Below are 18,330 nucleotides of genomic sequence, written 5' to 3'. Positions count from 1 at the left end.
GGTGCCTGTAATCCCAGCTACTCGGGAGCCTGAGGCAGGAGAATCACTTGAACCTGGGAGGCAGAGGTTGCAGTGAGCTGAGATCACACCACTGTACTCTAGCCTGGGCAACAGAGCAAGACTCCATCTCATTAAAAACAACAACAACAACAACAACCCAAAACCAAAACCAAAAAACAAGCAAACCAGAAAATATGCATCACAGACATATTTTCATGGACTTCATTTGTGTTACCAGACTGACTGTAATCCATGCCATGGAGCTTATGTTACTATTCCCCTTTTGTTTACATTGTCTGATAGCTATTTGTTTCCCTTTGTCTCCCCCAAGGGAAGGATTCATTTATAATGAATTTTTCAGCTCAGTGTGTTTCAGAAAAACACTTATTGACACCCACAAGCCCTGACACTGTGCTGTCTCCAGGGGAAACAAACGTGAGAGTCCTACTGGGTGTGTAGTCCTTGCCTAGGATGGGCTCACATTACTGGGGGATACAGACATACAAACAAAAGCTCACACTGTAGTATAAAGTGTGCAACAATAGAAGTGTGCACAAAGAGTAAAGTGTTAGAAAGGAAAGCTGAACCTGGTGTGGAGCCTGGCGTGGTGCCTCACGCCTGTAATTCCAGCACTTTGGGAGACTGAGGCGGGTGGATCACAAGGTCAGGAGTTCAAGACCAGCCTGGCCAACATGGAGAAACCCCGTCTCTACTAAAAATACAAAAATTAGCTGGGTGTGATGGCGGGCGACTGCAATCCCAGCTACTTGGAAGGCTGAGGCAGAGAATTGCTTGAACCCGGGAGATGGAGGTTGCAGTGAGGCAAGATGGCGCCACTGTACTCCAGCCTGCATTCCAGGGTGACAGAGTGAGACTCCATCTCAAAAAAAAAAAAGAAAAAGAAAAAGGAAGGAAAGCTAATTTGCTCTGGTGGGGTGGTGGGGGATGAAAGTACCGGGAAAGACTTTCCTGAGAAACTGGAGATTAACTAGGGTTTAGAAGCATGAATAGATGAATAGATTAATCCAGGAGCAAGTTCTTTGAGAGAACAGCAGTGCGGGGGCGGGGAGTTCCAGGGAACAGATGGCTCCATACCAAAGAGAAATTGGAGACGAATTAGGGTTTAGAAGCATGAACAGACTAACCCAGAAGTGAGTTCTTTGAGAGAACAGCAGGGGGGAGGTTCTGGGAAACACGTGGCTCCAGCACAGGAGATGCCAGGGTGCAGTGGGATGAGAGGTGAGGAGCGCTGGTCAGGTTAGCAAGGGCACTGAATGCCAGAAACATTTATCTGGACTTTTATTCTGCAGGCGACAGGGAGGTGGAGGCTTTGACACTCAAAAGGAATGAGTCCCAGTGGCTGGCACAGAGAAGGCAAGTGTGCAAAGTTGGTCGAATGAATTCCTTGGCCTGAATGTACCTTCCTCAAACGCCATCGCAAACTGGGTCTCCTCGCCCACTTCACCCTCTCCTGCAATCCAACTTGTGAAGCGTGTGTGTGTGCATGCATGTGTGTGTGCCCTTGCGTGTATGCGTGTGTGGGTGTGTGTCTGTGCATGTGTCTGCACGTGTGCTTGTGTCTGTGCGTGTTTTCGTGCATGTGTGTGCGTGTGTGTACGTGTGTGCCTGTGTGCGTGTCTGTGTGGGTGTCTGTGCATGTGTGCGCGCGTGTGTGTGCGTGTGCATGCATGTGTGTGCGTGCATGTGTGCGTGAGTCTGTGCGTGTGTGTGCGTGTGTGTGTGCGCGCGTGCATGCATGTGTGTGTGCATGTGTGCGTGAGTCTGTGCGTGTGTGTGCGTGTGTGAGTGTGTGTGCGCGTGCATGCATGTGTGTGTGCATGTGTGCGTGAGTCTGTGCGTGTGTGTGCGTGTGTGTGCGCGTGTGCATGCATGCATTTAGATGGAGGTTGGCTTCCCAGTCATCCAGGCTTGGCCCAAAGTCTGTGGTACACAAGTGCATAACTCCTACCCCCACCTCGCCTGCCTGCTGTACCAGGCGTTGATTCCCTCTTCCTGCATGTTTTCGGTTCAAATTCTTTTCTTCTTCTCCCTCCCGTCAAGATAGTGGTTTCCACTCCCTGCTCTCGCCAGGACACCGCCTTTTGGACTGGGGTTGAATTCTGCCCTTTGAAGCTCTGCTCCTTGGAGCTGGGGGCCCCAGCGGTGGGCGGAGTTGATTGGAGACCTGCCACCCACATTCCGACCCCAAGCGACCTCCGAGAGGGCGGGGTCTCAGGCTGGGTTATTTAGCTGGTCCACCCTTCTTCCCCACCAGAAGGAGTGAAACGTCTTTGAGGAAGATGGGTCTCTACCGCATCCGCTTGTCCACGGGGGCCTCGCTCCATGCGGGTTCCAAGAACCAGGTGCAGCTGTGGCTGGTCGGCCAGCACGGGGAGGCGGCGCTCGGGAAGCGACTGTGGCCCGCACGGGGCAAGGTGAGCTCCCCAGAACTGGGCGGGGTGGGCTGCGCGCCTGGCTCCGAGTCAGTCAAATACCGGGGAGACCACGCGCCCCCTTCGGCCTCTGGCCCATTCTCTTTGCCGAGGGCGCGCACACTGGGCTCAAAGACAGCGCACGGAGGCCGCAGGGGTCGGGGGCTTTAGGGCAGTTGGTGGCACCCAGTAAGCGCTCAATAAATGTTGCCGCTACCCGATCTCCTTGGAATTTAGGGCACGCTCCTGTGCGCCCCTCGCTGCACAGAGCTCCCTTGTCTGGGAACTCAGCGGACACCGGAGCGGCCGTCGGTTCTCCTGCTTTCTCTATTTTAAAAAACCGTTTCAGCCGCTAGCGCTGTTGGATCTCTGACCTTTCGGGCTTTATCACCTGGGGTGGGGTTGGTGATGAGAGGGAAGGGATGGGGAGTCGAGGCAGGAGAACGCTCTCGATTTCCCGACCCACCTCCTGTCATATCTCACATCATATCTACCTGGTGTTCTACCCGTCCTGTTACTTTTTTTCTTCTGCGAAACCCCAAATTCCCATCACTGCTCTAGCTCTCTCCCAGATCCCCAAATCCGGATGTCTGTCTCAGGGAACGTCAAAGGAACATGCCGGAACAAGGTCCTCCCTCTTCCCACCTCCCAGCCCTCTCCTCCTGCCTCCCCCGGTGTCACCCGCACCTCCTCCCTCGCTTCACCTCCCTCTAAACAAGAATCCGGCGCAGTCAGTTCTAGACCCTGAGCATCTCCCGCGTCCCAGCCCGATATCCGCCCCCCCACCGACCGACCGCGTCTCCTTGAACCTGCGGAGCCTTGCTCCCCGCACCCCCACGCCCCTGCTCCGAGTTTCCGAGAAAGCAGGGTGAAGGGAGCCAGAAAGAGAGAAAATGCGCACGGAGCGGGTTGCCCCGCGACTCCATGGTGAGGGGACGGGGCACGGAAGGTGGAAAGGCGCTCCCTCCTCCCTTTTTTCCTCCCTATGGTGGGCAGTTGGTGACACAGTAAACGCTCAATAAATGTTCCCGCTACTCCATCTCCTTGGAATTAAGGGGATGCCCCTGGGCGCCCCTCATTCCACACAGCTCTGTTGTCTGGAAACTGGTCGCCAGAGCCGTCGTAGGTCCTCCCGCTTTCTCTATTTTAAAAGCCATTTCAAACCTCCAGCGGCCTCGCCGCCTCTGCTGCAGACCTTCCAAGGCCTTCTGAAGCCAGAATGATTTCTCCCTAATTCACTCCCCCTGCTTAACGCATTCGAATGGCTCCCGCTTGTTCTCGGGACCAAATCCAAAGCCCTTGGCAACACCTTCGAGAGCCTCTGGACCTGCTGACTCCCCACACCTGGGCTCTGAGCTCCAGCTCCAAGATGCTGCGCGCCCTCCCATCTCCGCTGCTCGCTCTGCCCGGCGCGCCTTTCCCTTGCCTTCCCTTTCTCTCACTCTCCCTGGCTGAGCCCTCTCCGCCTCCAGGTCTCCGGGAAGGTTGTCCCCAGGCCAGTGGGGCCCCTGCAGGTCCTCAGCCTTGGGCGGGGTGGGGGCAGGGGGTGGTCGCACAGCGGGAATTGCCACCAGCGCGCCCCGGCTCCACAGTGCGCTCGTCCAGGGCGCGGCTCCGGGTTCCCAGCGCCCAGCCCAGCGCTTGGCACAGTCAACGACCACAGAGAGGAGAAAGTGAGAGCAGATGCGGACCTTCCCACCTGCCGTCCCCGTCCCCTCAGAATGGAGTCCTGAGGCCACCAGCTGGGCGCGGTCCCTCTCTCTCTGTGGCTCAGTCCCCCCACCCTGATATGTCTCCTCCTCTCAGAGCCTCCAAGGAAGGGCGTGGGCTCTGGAGGGAGCAGAGCTCAGCCGGGTGACCCTCCCGCCCGTCCCCACCAGGGCTGAGCCTCTAATGTCGCCCGCAGGAGACAGAAGTCAAGGTGGAAGTACCGGAGTACCTGGGGCCGCTGCTGTTTGTGAAACTGCGCAAACGGCACCTCCTTCAGGACGACGCCTGGTTCTGCAACTGGATCTCCGTGCAGGGCCCCGGAGACGGGGACGAGGTCCGGTTCCCTTGTTACCGCTGGGTGGAGGGCGACGGCGTCCTGAGCCTGCCCGAAGGCACCGGTGAGCGCGGGGCTGGGAGTGTCAGGAGGCCTCTGGGGTGCGAGAGAAGCTGGGGGGATGCGCATGTGGAGAAGAGAGCGCAGGATGGAGGTGCTGGAACCTGGAGCGCCGGGGTCTTTGGGGGTGTCAAAGGGGCGGTGGCTGCAGCTGGCACAGTGTGGCTGGAGCCTGGGGGAGGGGCGTGATACTGAGGGGGCAGGGGCCACACAGAAGGACGGGGTGATGAGGCTCTCCTGGCAGGGGCGAGAAGAGGATGTCAGAAAAAGTCACTGGCCAAGCCCTCCCCTGTCCTTCTAGGCCGCACTGTGGGCGAAGACCCTCAGGGCCTGTTCCAGAAACACCGGGAAGAGGAGCTGGAAGAGAGAAGGAAGCTGTACCGGTGAGCCCTCCTCCCCTGACCCCACGTGAGCTGCTGATGCTTCCAGCACCCACACCTGATTTCCTTCCCGCCCCACAGGTGGGGAAACTGGAAGGATGGGTTAATTCTGAGTGTGGCTGGGACGAAACTAAGTGACCTCCCTGTGGATGAGCGATTTCTGGAAGACAAGAGAGTTGACTTTGAGGCTTCACTGGCCAAGGGGTGAGAGCAAGGGGAGGCTGGGTGAGAGGGAGGTGTCCTGGTCTAGTGGAAGCCAAGGGACTTATGTGCTGCACTGCACTGGACTGGCCCAAGATCGGTGCCTGTGGTGGTCATGCTGGAGTCTCAGAATGATGCTCAAACCCTTTGCCCCATCCTGCCCTGAAGGCTGGCCGACCTTGCTATCAAAGACTCTTTAAATGTTCTGACTCGCTGGAAGGATCTGGATGACTTCAACCGGATTTTCTGGTGTGGCCAGAGCAAGCTGGCAGGTCAGTCCCCCCTCCCCGATATGTGTCCCAGGACCCTTACCCCCAGATCCCGCCCAACCCAGGGGAATTGAAAGAAGCAGGGTGTGGAGACCAGAGACTGGGGTCCCTCTGGTAGGCTGGAGTCAAGGGGCATGGTTGGTGGGGTTGGAAGGACCAAGAGCTCAGATCCCACAACTTGCTAAACAACTGCCTTCCCCAGAGCGCGTGCGGGACTCCTGGAAGGAAGATGCCTTATTTGGGTACCAGTTTCTTAATGGCGCCAACCCCATGGTGCTGAGGCGCTCTGCTCACCTTCCTGCCCGCCTCGTGTTTCCTCCAGGCATGGAGGAACTGCAGGCCCAGCTGGAGAAGGAGCTAAAGGTACGGACATCAGAGCCCCGAGGAGGCTCAGCAGTGAAGCAGGGTGGGCTAGTGTCAGTGATGCTGCTGCGGGACCCACTCTGGGCCGGGCTTGCTGCCAGCCAGCAGGGAGGGATTCTGCAGGAGAGGTCCTGAGGGATCCTGGAGAAGCTCAGCGGCTCGGCCTCCTTCCCACACGAGACTAGCTGAGGAGGGAGGGCGTGCAAGGTGGAATGGTTGATAGAAACAGGGTCAAATGAAGAAACGTGACTGGCCCTTGGTGCTAGGGATTTAGGGAGTACAGAGTAAGAGAATCAGGGTCAGAGTGCTGTGGCTGTTAATCAGGAGGCAACACGGAACAACAGAGAGGAAATTCATGGGATTACAGGGCAGATAGGCTTGGATGTGAATCCTGGTTCTGCTGTTTGTAAGCTGTGTGACCTCAGGCAAAGCATCCAGCCTCTCTGATTATCTGTTTCCTCTTCTGTAAAATTGAGGCTCATTCAACTAGGTGTTATAAGGCTGAGCTCAGTGGCTCACACCTGTAATCCCAGCACTTTGGGAGGCTGCAGGAGGATCACCTGAGCCCAGAAGTTGGAGGCCAGCCTAGGCAAAATGGAGAAACCCTATCTCTACAAAAGCACAAAAATTAGCATCTGTAATTTTTGGTGTAGTGGCATGCACCTGTAATCCCACCTATTTGGAGGCTGAGGTGGGAGGATCACCTGGGCCTAAGGAAGTCAAGGCTGCAGTGAGCTGTGGTGATCCTGCCACGGCACTCCAGCCTGGGCAACAGAGTAAGACCCTGATTCAAAACAACAACAACAAAAATGATATGAGGCAATAAGCCCATGATCCATTACCTGGAAAAAGTAGGTGATGGAGACAAGTTAGCTCCTCTCTCTCTCTCTGCCCCCTTGGAGGAATCAGAGTAGGAAGAAGATGCTTTATGCTGATAGCAGCCCTTGACCTCTTCCCCCACCCAGGGAGGCACACTGTTTGAAGCTGACTTCTCCCTGCTGGATGGGATCAAGGCCAACGTCATTCTCTGTAGCCAGCAGTACCTGGCTGCCCCTCTGGTCATGCTGAAACTGCAACCTGATGGGAAACTCTTGCCCATGGTCATCCAGGTGAGAGGACTCAGGATTTCTGCTCCCAGTCTCCAGCCTTCTTAGCTCAGCTTAGCTTATCGAAATTCACTGAGCACCATCTGCAAAGGCGCTGGGCTAGAGCACCGGGGAGACCCCAAAGGAGGAAATGCGCCAAGTCCCTGATTCAAAGGCCTTGCAGTGTAGCTAGAGAGACACTTGGGGCCAGTCTGCAGACTCTGGGACTGAGGAAGTGGACAGAGACAGCCCAGGAGGGCTCAGGGGAGGTGGGATGTCATGAGCCTTGGAGGAGGGCCAGGTCTCAGACAAGCAGGAGGGAGAGGAAGGACCAGTCCTCAGGGGCAAGACAGACTGGGCAGAGGCTGAGGTAGAGGAGTCAGGAGATTCCTAGGGGACTGTTGCACTGGGGCCAGACTAAGCCAGGCTAAGGAGTATGAGGTGGGAAGCTGGAGAAGGCTGTGATGAAACGTGCTGTGGGCACGCGGTGTGGGCAGTGGTGTTCAGGGTGCGTTGGAGAGGGGAGATGCTAGAAACAGGGGCTGGGGTGACATGCCCCAGCACTGACCCAGGAGGAGGGAGCTCGGATGTGGGTGGTGATCGTCGGGATGGAGAGGACAGGTGGATGCGAGTGCAGAGGGAGAGCAAGGAGAGGGGAAAGCGGAGCCAGGCCAGCTGCCTGCAGAAATAGCACCAATAGAGAGAACAGGGTGCCCCGGTAGACTTTTGTCTGGCCAATGTTGAGGTAATGGAAGACATTTAAATTGTCCAGCAGGCAGCTGAGAACAAGAGATTTAGTCATTTGTGTAGAAGTGGGGCTAGAAGATTAGATTTCGAAAAACAGTGTGGGATGAAGGAAGCAGGTGGTTTGAATCTTTTCCACACTGCGGGGACTGAAAGGGGAAGTGGAGGCTGGAGGAGGCACCAGAAGAGCAGTTTCTGCAGAATGCTGGAGGCAAAGCAGCTTGCAGGGTGCTAATGCACCGAGCGGGTAGGAAGGGGAGGGGAGGAAATGGGAGCTGTAGAGAGTGGGAGCAATGAGATGGGGAAAGCGAAACACGTTTGGGGGACGAACATAGAGGTTAACATGCAAGGGGGGGCGGGAATCGCTGCGTGCCCGGCACTCATGCCTTCTCTCCGCACACCTTGTCCCTGCTCCAGCTCCAACTACCCAGCGCAGGATCCCCGCCACCTCCACTTTTCTTGCCCACGGATCCTCCAATGGTCTGGCTTCTAGCCAAATGCTGGGTGCGCAGCTCTGACTTCCAGCTCCATGAGCTGCAGTCTCATCTTCTGAGGGGACACTTGATGGCTGAGGTCATTGCTGTGGCCACCATGAGGTGCCTGCCATCGATACATCCTATCTTCAAGGTAACACCTTACCCCCTTCTCTCCTGCCTACCACTATCTCTGCCCCAGGGCACGTTCCCACCTCTGGAGGCTCCCTTTCTGTGAGGTCTCAGGGTATGGAGAGAAACAATGAATGGACAATGTGAGAGCAACAGAGAACGAGCAGGGCTGGCCATGCATTTTCAAAGGGATATCACCTCCCACCTGGGGAAAGTGGTGGAAAAAATCTTACTCTTTTTGTATATAAAGCACAGTACATGCAAATGACCAAGGATTCCGTCCAAGAGGAACCCATGCAAATAACATTAAAAAGATATTTTCCAGACAGTCATTGTTTTGTTTGTTTGTTTGTTTGTTTTGTTTTGTTTTTTTGAGATGGAGTCTCCCTTTGTTGCACAGGCTGGAATGCAGTGGTGTGATCTCGGCTCACTGCAACCTCTGTCTCCTGGGTTTAAGCAATTCTCCCACTTCAGCCTCCCCAGTAGCTGGGATTACAGTCACGCACCACCACGCCTGGCTAGTTTTTTTGTATTTTTAATAGAGACAGGATTTCACCATGTTGGCCGGGCTGGTCTCGAATGCCTGACCTCAGATGATCCCCTTGCCTTGGTCTCCCAAAGTGCTGGGATTACAGGCTTGAGCCACTGTACCCGGTCCAAGCTTGTCTTCTTTAAAGAACTGAAAGAAGGCGAGCATAATGGATGAAGAGGAGAGGGAGGAGACCAGGCTCTGGAGGGGGGCAGTGATTAGACCATCCATTCTCAGTAGGGTCAACAATGTCCTCCAAGGGGTGAAGATGGCTAGAAAATGTGTGTGAAAAATATTATTATTACTATTATTATTATTAATTTATTTATTTTGCTGCCCAGGCTGGAGTGCAGTGTCATGATCTTGGCTCACTGCAACCTCTGCCTCCTAGGTTCAAGTGATTCTTCTGCCTCAGCCTCCCAAGTAGCTGGGATTGCAGGTACCTGCCACCATGCCTGGCTAATTTTTGTGTTTTTAGTAGAGACGAGGTTTTGCCATGTTGGTCAGGCTGATCTCAAACTCCAAGGTGATCTGCCCACCTCGGCCTCCCAAAGTGTTGGGATTACAGGCGTGAGCTGCCGTGGCTGGCCAAATCTTATTATTTTATATAGCACAGATATAAAGTGCTATATATCTATATAAAGGACAGATATAATGCAATACATAGACAGATATACAGTATATATGTAGTACTACTATTTAATAAGGTGGAGTGAGATTAGGAAAAAATATCTCCAAAGGTTACTTAGTAGGTGGTTAAAAAAAAAAAGTTGAGAAATCTTGGTCTAGGCCTATGAAAAAATATGAAAAGAAAAAGAGGCCAGGCGCAGTGGTTCATGCCTGTAATCCCAGTTACTCAGGAGGCTGAGGCACAAGAATCGCGTGAACCCGGAAGGCAGCGGTTGCAGTGAGCTGAGATCACACCACTGCACTTCAGCCTGGGCAACAGAGCGAGACTCCATCTCAAAACAAAACAAAACAACAACAACAAAAGAATGATTTCTTTCAACTATCATAAAGCACTAAGTCTGGTTTGTGGAATGCAAATAGTCGATGCAAATCAACTGAAAACTCAGTGGTTTATTTTTATGTATTTATTTTTAACTTTAATTTTACGTTCAAGGGTACATGGGCTGGTTTGTTCTGTACACGGTGGCTTGGTGTACAGATTATTTTGTCACCGGGTAATAAGTGTGGTACCCAATAGGTAGTTTTTGGATCCCCTCCCTCCTTCCACCTTCCGCCCACAAATAGATGCTGGTTCCCTTATTTGTGTCCATGTATACTCAATGTTTAGCTCTCACTTATAACTGAGAACATGCCACATTTGGCTTTCTGTTCGTGTGTTAGTCCACTTAGGATTATGGCCTCCAGCTCCATCCATGTTGCTGCAGAGAACATGATCTCGTTCTTTTTCATGGCTGCATAGTATTCCGTAGTGTATTTCATTTTCTTTACGTAGCATATCACATTTTCTTTACCCAGTCTATTGTTGATGGGCATTTAGGTTGATTCCATGTCTTTGCTATTTTGAGTAGTGCTGTGATGAACATACGTGAGCATGTGCCTTTATAGTAGGGTGATTTATATTTTGGGAGGTATATATCCAGTAATGGAATTGCTGGGTCGAATGGTACTTCTGAGAACTCGCCGTTGAGAGGCCACTGAACTTTACGTCTGTGCTTTTTCTGAAGACCTGGTGCCTTTCCTGCTTGTCGGCCCCTGTTTCCTGCAGGGCTCTGCTGCAGCTCTCCTCTGACTTTGCCCTTCCCTGTGTTTCTCCCTCTAGCTTATAATTCCTCACCTGCGATACACCCTGGAAATTAACGTCCGGGCCAGGACTGGGCTGGTCTCTGACATGGGAATTTTTGACCAGGTATGGGAAGAGAAAGGGAGATTCTGGGCCACTCTTCTTTCCAGCTCTGGATTCAGGGCAGGTCGATTTGCCTGACCCTGCTCATCCTCCCTCCTCAGGTGGTGAGCACTGGTGGGGGAGGCCACGTGGAGCTGCTCAAGCGAGCTGGAGGCTTTCTAACCTATAGCTCCTTCTGTCCCCCTAATGACTTGGCTGACCGGGGGCTCCTGGGAGTGAAGTCTTCCTTCTATGCCCAAGATGCACTGCGGCTCTGGGAAATCATCTTTCGGTGAGGCAAGGGGGAAGGCCAGTGCGGGTGCAAGTTCGGGTGGAGAAGACGTCTAGGAGAGCGGGAGGTCTGTGTCTGGTTGGGGGCCTGTGCTTTTGTAGAGATAGGGTTTCTCCATGTTGCCTAGGCTGGCCTCCAACTGAGGGATCCTGGAGAAGCTCAGCGGCTCGGCCTCCTTCCCACACGAGACTAGCTGCGGAGGGAGGGCGTGCAAGGTGGAATGGTTGATAGAAACAGGGTCAAATGAAGAAACGTGACTGGCCCTTGGTGCTAGGGATTCAGGGAGTGCAGAGTAAGAGAATCAGGGTCAGAGTGCAGTGGCTGTTAATCAGGAGGCGACATGGAACAACAGAGAGGAAATTCATGGGATTACAGGGCAGATAGGCTTGGATGTGAATCCTGGTTCTGCTGTTTGTAAGCTGTGCGACCTCAGGCAAAGCATCCAGCCTCTCTGATTATCTGTTTCCTCTTCTGTAAAATCGAGGCTCATTCAACTAGGTGTAAAAATTATAAGGCTGAGCCCAGTGGCTCACACATGTAATCCCAGCACTTCGGGAGGCTGCAGGAGGATCACCTGAGCCCAGAAGTTGGCTTCAGCTAACTGGCCCCCTGCTCCGTTGGTTGGTAGGTATGTGGAAGGAATCGTGAGTCTCCACTATAAGACAGATGTGGCTGTGAAAGATGACCCAGAGCTGCAGACCTGGTGTCGAGAGATCACTGAAATCGGGCTGCAAGGGGGCCAGGACCGAGGTAGGAGGAGCCCCTGCCCTGAGATCTCAGACACAAAACCCAAGAGACCTCCCCAGAATCTCCTGTGCTTCATGAAATCTCCCAGAAGCATTTCAACACCTATGAGAACTCTAAAGGCCTTCTCAGATTCCACTGCCTCTCACCTAGAGACAGGTCCCCATCCTACACGCTGAGAACCCCTAGGTGCCAGATGCAGCGGGACCAGTGGCTGCTCATACATGTTTCACAACTGACTCTTGGGAAGAACCGTCCTGATTTATAGCTTTTGCACATTTCCGTGGTATAAATATTTCTACTGTGGTCACCAAGGTGATGCTGACCAGCTTTTGCTAAACACCTAATGTCATTGACTGACTCTTGTGAGCCAGTGTGAGTCAGTGGCAGCACCCCACTGAGTGGGGCCCCCTCCAGCAGAGCTCCCCACTCCGCCACCCCAACCTGCTGTTGTGGTAATTCCCGTAAGATTTAAGATCTCACCCCGCCTTGTTCTCCTCTCCCTACCCTACTCCTGCCTTCCCAGCTTCTAACTCTCCTCACCCCCTGCAGGGTTTCCTGTCTCTTTACAGTCTCGGGATCAGGTTTGCCACTTTGTCACCATGTGTATCTTCACCTGCACCGGCCAGCACTCCTCTGTGCACCTGGGCCAGGTACTTACCTGGGAATTTGGGGCCTGGAGTGAGGGAGGGGTCTGTGTGCAGGCAGGCCACAGGGCTTTCCTGCTTAGCAGGCACTGACTCTGGATCCCTGCCCTTCCTTAGCTGGACTGGTACGCTTGGGTCCCTAATGCACCCTGCACGATGCGGCTGCCCCCGCCGACCACCAAGGATGCAACGCTGGAGACAGTGATGGCAACACTGCCCAACTTCCACCAGGCTTCTCTCCAGATGTCCATGACTTGGCAATTGGGCAGACGCCAGCCCATTATGGTGAGAGCCGAGTGCCCAGGGCCCTGAGGAAGGAGGCAGCTGTGGGGACGTGCGGCATCCCGGACTGGGGGTCCTAAGGCTCCCAGCCACTTTTTCCTCTCCCTCCCAGGTGGCTGTGGGCCAGCATGAGGAGGAGTATTTTTCGGGCCCTGAGCCTAAGGCTGTGCTGAAGAAGTTCAGGGAGGAGCTGGCTGCCCTGGATAAGGAAATCGAGAACCGGAATGCAAAGCTGGACATGCCGTACGAGTATCTGCGGCCCAGCCTGGTGGAAAACAGTGTGGCCATCTGAGCATCGCCAGCCTTTGGTTACTTCAGCCCCCCTCACCCAAGCCACAAGCTGACCCCTTGGTGGCTACAGTCCTGCCCTCCCAAGCCCCACACTCTTCCCATGTCCCACCCTCCCTCAAGGGCCACCTTTTCATGGTCTCTGCACCCAGTGAACACATTTTACTCTAGAGGCACCACCTGGGGCCTTACTCCTTTTTCCTTCCTCCCTCCTTTCCTATCTTCCTTCCTCCCTCTCTTCCTCGTTCTTCATTCAGATCTATAGGGTAAATAGCCACAATTATATACACCATTTCAAGGCTAGAGTAGGGGGATAATAGGTATTACTCCACACCTTTTATGAATCAAATATGATTTTGTTGTTGTTGTTAAGACAGAGTCTCACTTTGACACCCAGGCTGGAGTGCAGTGGCGCCATCACCATGGCTCACTGCAGCCTCAGCCTCCTGGGCTCAAATGGTCCTCCTTCCTCAGCCTCCCAAGTAGCTGGAACTATAGGCTCATGCCATCGTGCCCAGATAATTTTTTAAAATTTTTTATAGAGATGGGTCCTCACTATATTTCCTAAGCTGGAAATAGGATTTTGAACCCAAATTGAGTTTAACAATAACAAAAAGTTATTTTACACTAAAGATGGAAAAGAACTAGGACTAAAGTATGTTAAATAAAATATTGGCAAAAGAATATAGAGCCTCAAAAAATGTTTCTGGGTTCATATGCTTGATGTGGTAAAGAATTTTAAAATTTTAATTTTTTTTTTTTTTTTTTTTTTTTTTGAGACGGAGTCTCGCTGTTGCTGCCCAGGCTGGAGTGCAGTGGTGCAATCTCGGCTCACTGCAAACTTCGCCTCCCAGGTTCAAGCAATTCTCCTGCCTCAGCCTCAGCCTCCCATGTAGCTGGGATTACAGGCACCCGCTACCAAGCCCAACTAATTTTTTTGTATTTTTAGTAGAGATGGGGTTTCACCATGTTGGCCAGGCTGGTCTCGAACTCCTGACCTCAGGTGATCTGCCCACCTCAGCCTCCCAAAGTGCTGGGATCACAGGTGTGAGCTGCTGTGCCCAGCCTAAAAATTTTTTAAAATTAAAAAGAAATTATCTTCTAACTGTATAGGATTTAACTTGTGTCCTGAAGCCAGACACTCTACAAAGCAAACTATTAACATCGTGAGTCCCAAGAATGTTTGACTTTCATTTCATGGCTCAGGCAGAAAATACTAAACAAAAGTCAGCTGATTGAACTGAGGAAGCTGCTTCTGGCTGGAGATACTTGGCCTTAGGGCTTCGGCCTGAGGCATCCGTGTCTTAACCCATCTGCAGTTCACCAGTTGGCAAGCTCCAAGTTAATATAATTAACTGGAAGAAGGAAACATCTCATTATTACCATAATGAGTACAACAAGGGATTCAATGAATTTCAACTTCTGGATCATGTTACAACTTGGGGAAAATAAACTTGGAAGTTTTATTTCTTTTTTATTTTTTTGAGACGGAGTCTCGCTCTGCCACCCAGGCTGGAGTGCAGTGGTGTGATCTCTGCTCACTGCAACCTCTGTCTCCTGGGTTCAAGCAATTCTCCTGCCTCAGCTTCCCGAGTAGCTGGGATTACAGGCACCCGCCACGATGCCTGGCTAAATTTTTTGTATTTTTAGTAGAGACAAGGTTTCACTGGGTTGGCCAAGCTGGTCTCGAACTCCTGACCTCAGGTGATCCACCCCCTTGGCCTCCCAAAGTGCTGGGATTACAGGCTCCTGAGCCACTGCGCCTGGCCTTTATTTCTTAGTATGATCATCTGTGAGTATTTTAAAACAGAAACTAACAGTATACACAAAACAAAAGTGTTTCATTTATAATGTGAATAAAGTTGCTTCTTGTCTCTGATTCTGTTTAATTCTACAGAAGACATACTGGCGATGCTTGGTCCGATTTTTTTTTTTTTTCAGACGGAGTCTCACTTTGTTGCCCAGGCTGTAGTGCAGTGGCGCATTCTCGGCTCACTGATACCTCTGCTTTCCGGGTTCTCTTGCCTCAGCCTCCTGCATAGCTGGGATTACAGGTGCCCACCACCACACCCATCTAATTTTTTGTATTTTTAGTAGAGATGGGATTTCATCATGTTGACCAGGCTGGTCTTGAACTGTCAACCTCAGGTGATCCACCTGCCTCGGCCTCCGAAAGGGCTAGGATTCCAGGCGTGAGCCACTGCGCCCAGCCTGTATCCAGTTCTCATCCCATGAAATATTTCCCCTTAATCACAGACTTAAAAACTATATATTTTTTCACTTCTATGGAAGTCTTAGATGGATTTCCTGATAGAGAATGAAGAATGTACACTCAGTGATCATCACAGAAATAAAATTGTTACAATCTTTTAAAATCCTTTTATTCACCTTGAAAGCAATTTTGGATTTTAGACTTCAAAGATAATATTTCCTGACCAGGCGCGGTGGCTTACGCCTGTAACCCCAGCACTTTGGGAGGCCAAGGCGGGCGGATCACCTGAGGTTGGGAGTTCAAGACCAGCCTGACCAACATGGAGAAACCCCCTCTCTACTAAAAATACAAAATTAGCTGGGCGTGGCATGGTGGTGCATGCCTGTACTCCCAGCTACTGGGGAGGCTGAGGCAGAATTGCTTGAACTCGGGAGGTGGAGGTTGCAGTGAGCCGAGATGGTGCCGTTGCACTCCAGCTTGGGTAACAAGAGAGAAACTCCGTCTCAATAATAATAATAATAATAATAATAATAATAATATTTCCCTTGAAAACTGTCTCAAGCATCTAATGTAAATGAAAACAGCATGAATTCTGCTAAGTGGTTTGAAGAAAGACATCAAAACACACTGACGTTTGCATATTTTGTTTTAAATGAGACAGAGTCTTCCTCTGTTGCCTAGGCTGAGTGCAGTGATGCCATCAGGGCTCACATCAGCCTCAACCTCCTGGGCTCAAGCAATCCTCCCACCTCGTCCTCCCAAATGCTGGGATGACAGGCAAGAGCCACTGCGCCTAGCTTGCGTATTTTTGATTGGGAATTTTTGGCTCTCTCCAGTGCCTCAGTTTATAAGGTATATAACTTGCAGGCCATGATTTTAGGCAACTTTCTGAACTTTCTAGTGTCAGCAACTAGGACATAAGAACACTTTTGCCACCTGTCCTACTGTTGCTAGAATAATGTTGGCCCTTGAGTTCACATACAAAGAGAAAGCAGTTTTCTCCTGGCCACTCACTGGGGCAGAAAAAGCATCCCCGCCCCTCTGCATTAGGAGAAAACACATTTTCTATGCAGGAAAGAAAAGGAAGCAGAACTTCTGCTAAAATGATGCCCAGGAAAATCATTTCTTTTGAAGTGAACTATTCCATTAGTTATATTAGTCAATAGGGAAGTATGTAATATATAATCAGTATATATTATGTTCATCGAAGGTTGCTTTAAGGCTGGTGCTAGGCCAATACTGGGAAGAGTACCTGAAACAAAATAGGCACTCAGTAATCTTTTTTTTTTAAATTAATGAGCAAAAAAATTAAAAACGTATGTTTCACCTGGTTCGTATTTCCCAATACAAATACCAGGGACTTCTATGAAAAGCTTTTGAGGGTTTTTTTGTTTTTGTTTTTTTTCTTGAAGGACAATGTTTTTTCATATAAAGTTTGTATTGAACAAACTTTTACAAAGAACAATTCTTTTTTTTTTTTTTTTTTTTTTAGGCGGAGTCTTCACTCTGTCGCCCAGGCTGGAGTGCAGTGGCACCATCTCGGCTCACTGCAAGCTCCGCTCCCAGGTTCGTGCCATTCTCCTGCCTCAGCCTCCCGAGTAGCTGGGACTACAGGTGCCCGCCACCGTGCCCGGCTAATTTTTTTGTATTTTAGTAGAGACGGGGTTTCACCGTGTTAGCCAGGATGGTCTCGATCTCCTGACCTCGTCATCCGCCCGCCTCGGCCTCCCAAAGTGCAGGGATTACAGGCGTGAGCCACCGGCGCCCGGCCTACAAAGAACAATTCTATGCTATGGCAGAGTATGTCTGCACATCACAGTTGTCTTTGTTCTTTATGATGAAATTATCAAACACATGAATAAGATCTGAAGGTCCAGTTTCCAAGAAAGGAAGATGGTCATGGATGCTGGTGTAAGCCAGGCCTTCTAGAAAAATTTGAAAAACTGCCAGATCCCTTGAGTTGTGAAAGGTGTTTTAAAATTAGTATTGCATAGTAAAAATTATGTGTTAATTATTGTTAATAGTCTTCAGTGTTAATTGCGGACTTACTAATTGCATAAATCATGACTATTCCTTAATGTTTTATTTAAAAGTAGAGTTTAGGATGCTAAACATATGCTTATTGTTTGCAAATGCCTATGCGCTGGGATTTATGTGAGCCAAACAGTCTGATTGGGCCAAACCCTGGGAAATGTAAATATATTTATTTTTGTTTTACTATTTGGCACAGCCTGTGTCTCCCGATAATTGTAATAATGTCTGCTATTGAATCTTGGCAGACAGCACCCAGTGTTTCTCAGAACACAGGCAGCCCTCCTACACTCTGCATCAGAACCCCTCCCGCAGGGGATGCTTGTTAACGGATGGATTCGCAGGACCCGCCGCAAACCTGCTGAATCAGAACTTAAGTTTAAAACACGCTGCACCTTCACGGGTGCTTGCTCTGTCCTAGCAGTGGGCTTCCCTTTGGTTTTGCGTTTCCACAGGAAACAGGACATAGATCTAAAATTGCCTTTGCACTGGGACTGGTTTCCTTTGCTGATCTAATACAGAATAGCTGTTTGTACTGTGACTGCCAGTGTGTTGAACAGATCCTTTGTATTGTAGGAGAAGAAATTTAGTGCCTCGTTGCTCACCATCACCACGGGCCCTGGTAGCTCTGCGGATAAACCAGCTTGGATTTCGCCCTCGAGGATTAACATTGCAACATTGCATAGGCACATAAAGGCACTTGAAAGTCAAGACGAGGCAGGGAACCTGCGCACTGGGATCTTTGTGTGGTTGGTGTCTTGTCTTTTGCCATTTGTCGGGCACGGCAGCTGCGGTTGCTGAAGCGGGTGAGTAACCTTCAAGAGCCAAACCAACTGCAAGAAGCTCTCTGGGGAAAGGGCATGAAGGCTGCTGACCCACGTCCCGCCCCTCCGCCGACCAACTCCACGCCTGGGATTAGAGGGGAGGAAACCATTGTCCCATACTCTCTTAGGTTCTATTGCTGGGGATCTGCAAATTAAACTGACAGAACACAGATTCACAAGAGAAAAAGGATACAAATTTTATCGATGTTAAGATTTTAGGCACAGGAGCTTCACAAAAAGAAGTAGAAAACTCCAGTAAGTGTTTAGACTTGAGAAATTAAATACTATTTGAGCAAAGGGTGATGGGTTATAGAGAAGTGACTGGATAAAGAAAAGAATGTTTGGGCTTCCGGGGTAATAAACTGTGAGAAAGTGTTTAGGAATATACGGGAGAAATTAACGGACGAGAAGAGTTATCTCTCTTCCATTTGTTGGTTTATGCAGAC

The 18,330-nt window shown here is 51.0% G+C and overlaps 1 protein-coding gene across 1 annotated transcript; it reads left to right on the top strand.

Moving 5' to 3' along the window:
* The first annotated feature begins 2,106 nt into the window (after positions 1–2,106).
* Positions 2,107–14,696, top strand: ALOX15 (arachidonate 15-lipoxygenase). The gene is made up of 14 exons (XM_037987437.2): positions 2,107–2,435; positions 4,339–4,540; positions 4,838–4,919; positions 4,998–5,120; positions 5,286–5,389; positions 5,589–5,749; positions 6,715–6,858; positions 7,996–8,205; positions 10,502–10,588; positions 10,687–10,856; positions 11,485–11,606; positions 12,153–12,253; positions 12,365–12,532; positions 12,642–14,696. The coding sequence occupies exons 1-14, from the start codon at positions 2,301–2,303 to the stop codon at positions 12,819–12,821; spliced, it is 1,989 nt and encodes a 662-aa protein (XP_037843365.2). The 5' UTR covers positions 2,107–2,300; the 3' UTR covers positions 12,822–14,696.
* The last annotated feature ends 3,634 nt before the right edge of the window (positions 14,697–18,330 follow it).

This window comes from Chlorocebus sabaeus, chromosome 16 (assembly GCF_047675955.1).
Source record: "Chlorocebus sabaeus isolate Y175 chromosome 16, mChlSab1.0.hap1, whole genome shotgun sequence".
Lineage (NCBI taxonomy): Eukaryota > Metazoa > Chordata > Mammalia > Primates > Cercopithecidae > Chlorocebus > Chlorocebus sabaeus.
The sequence above is the reverse complement of the archived record's forward strand: the minus strand, read 5'-3'. Positions and strand labels throughout refer to the sequence as shown.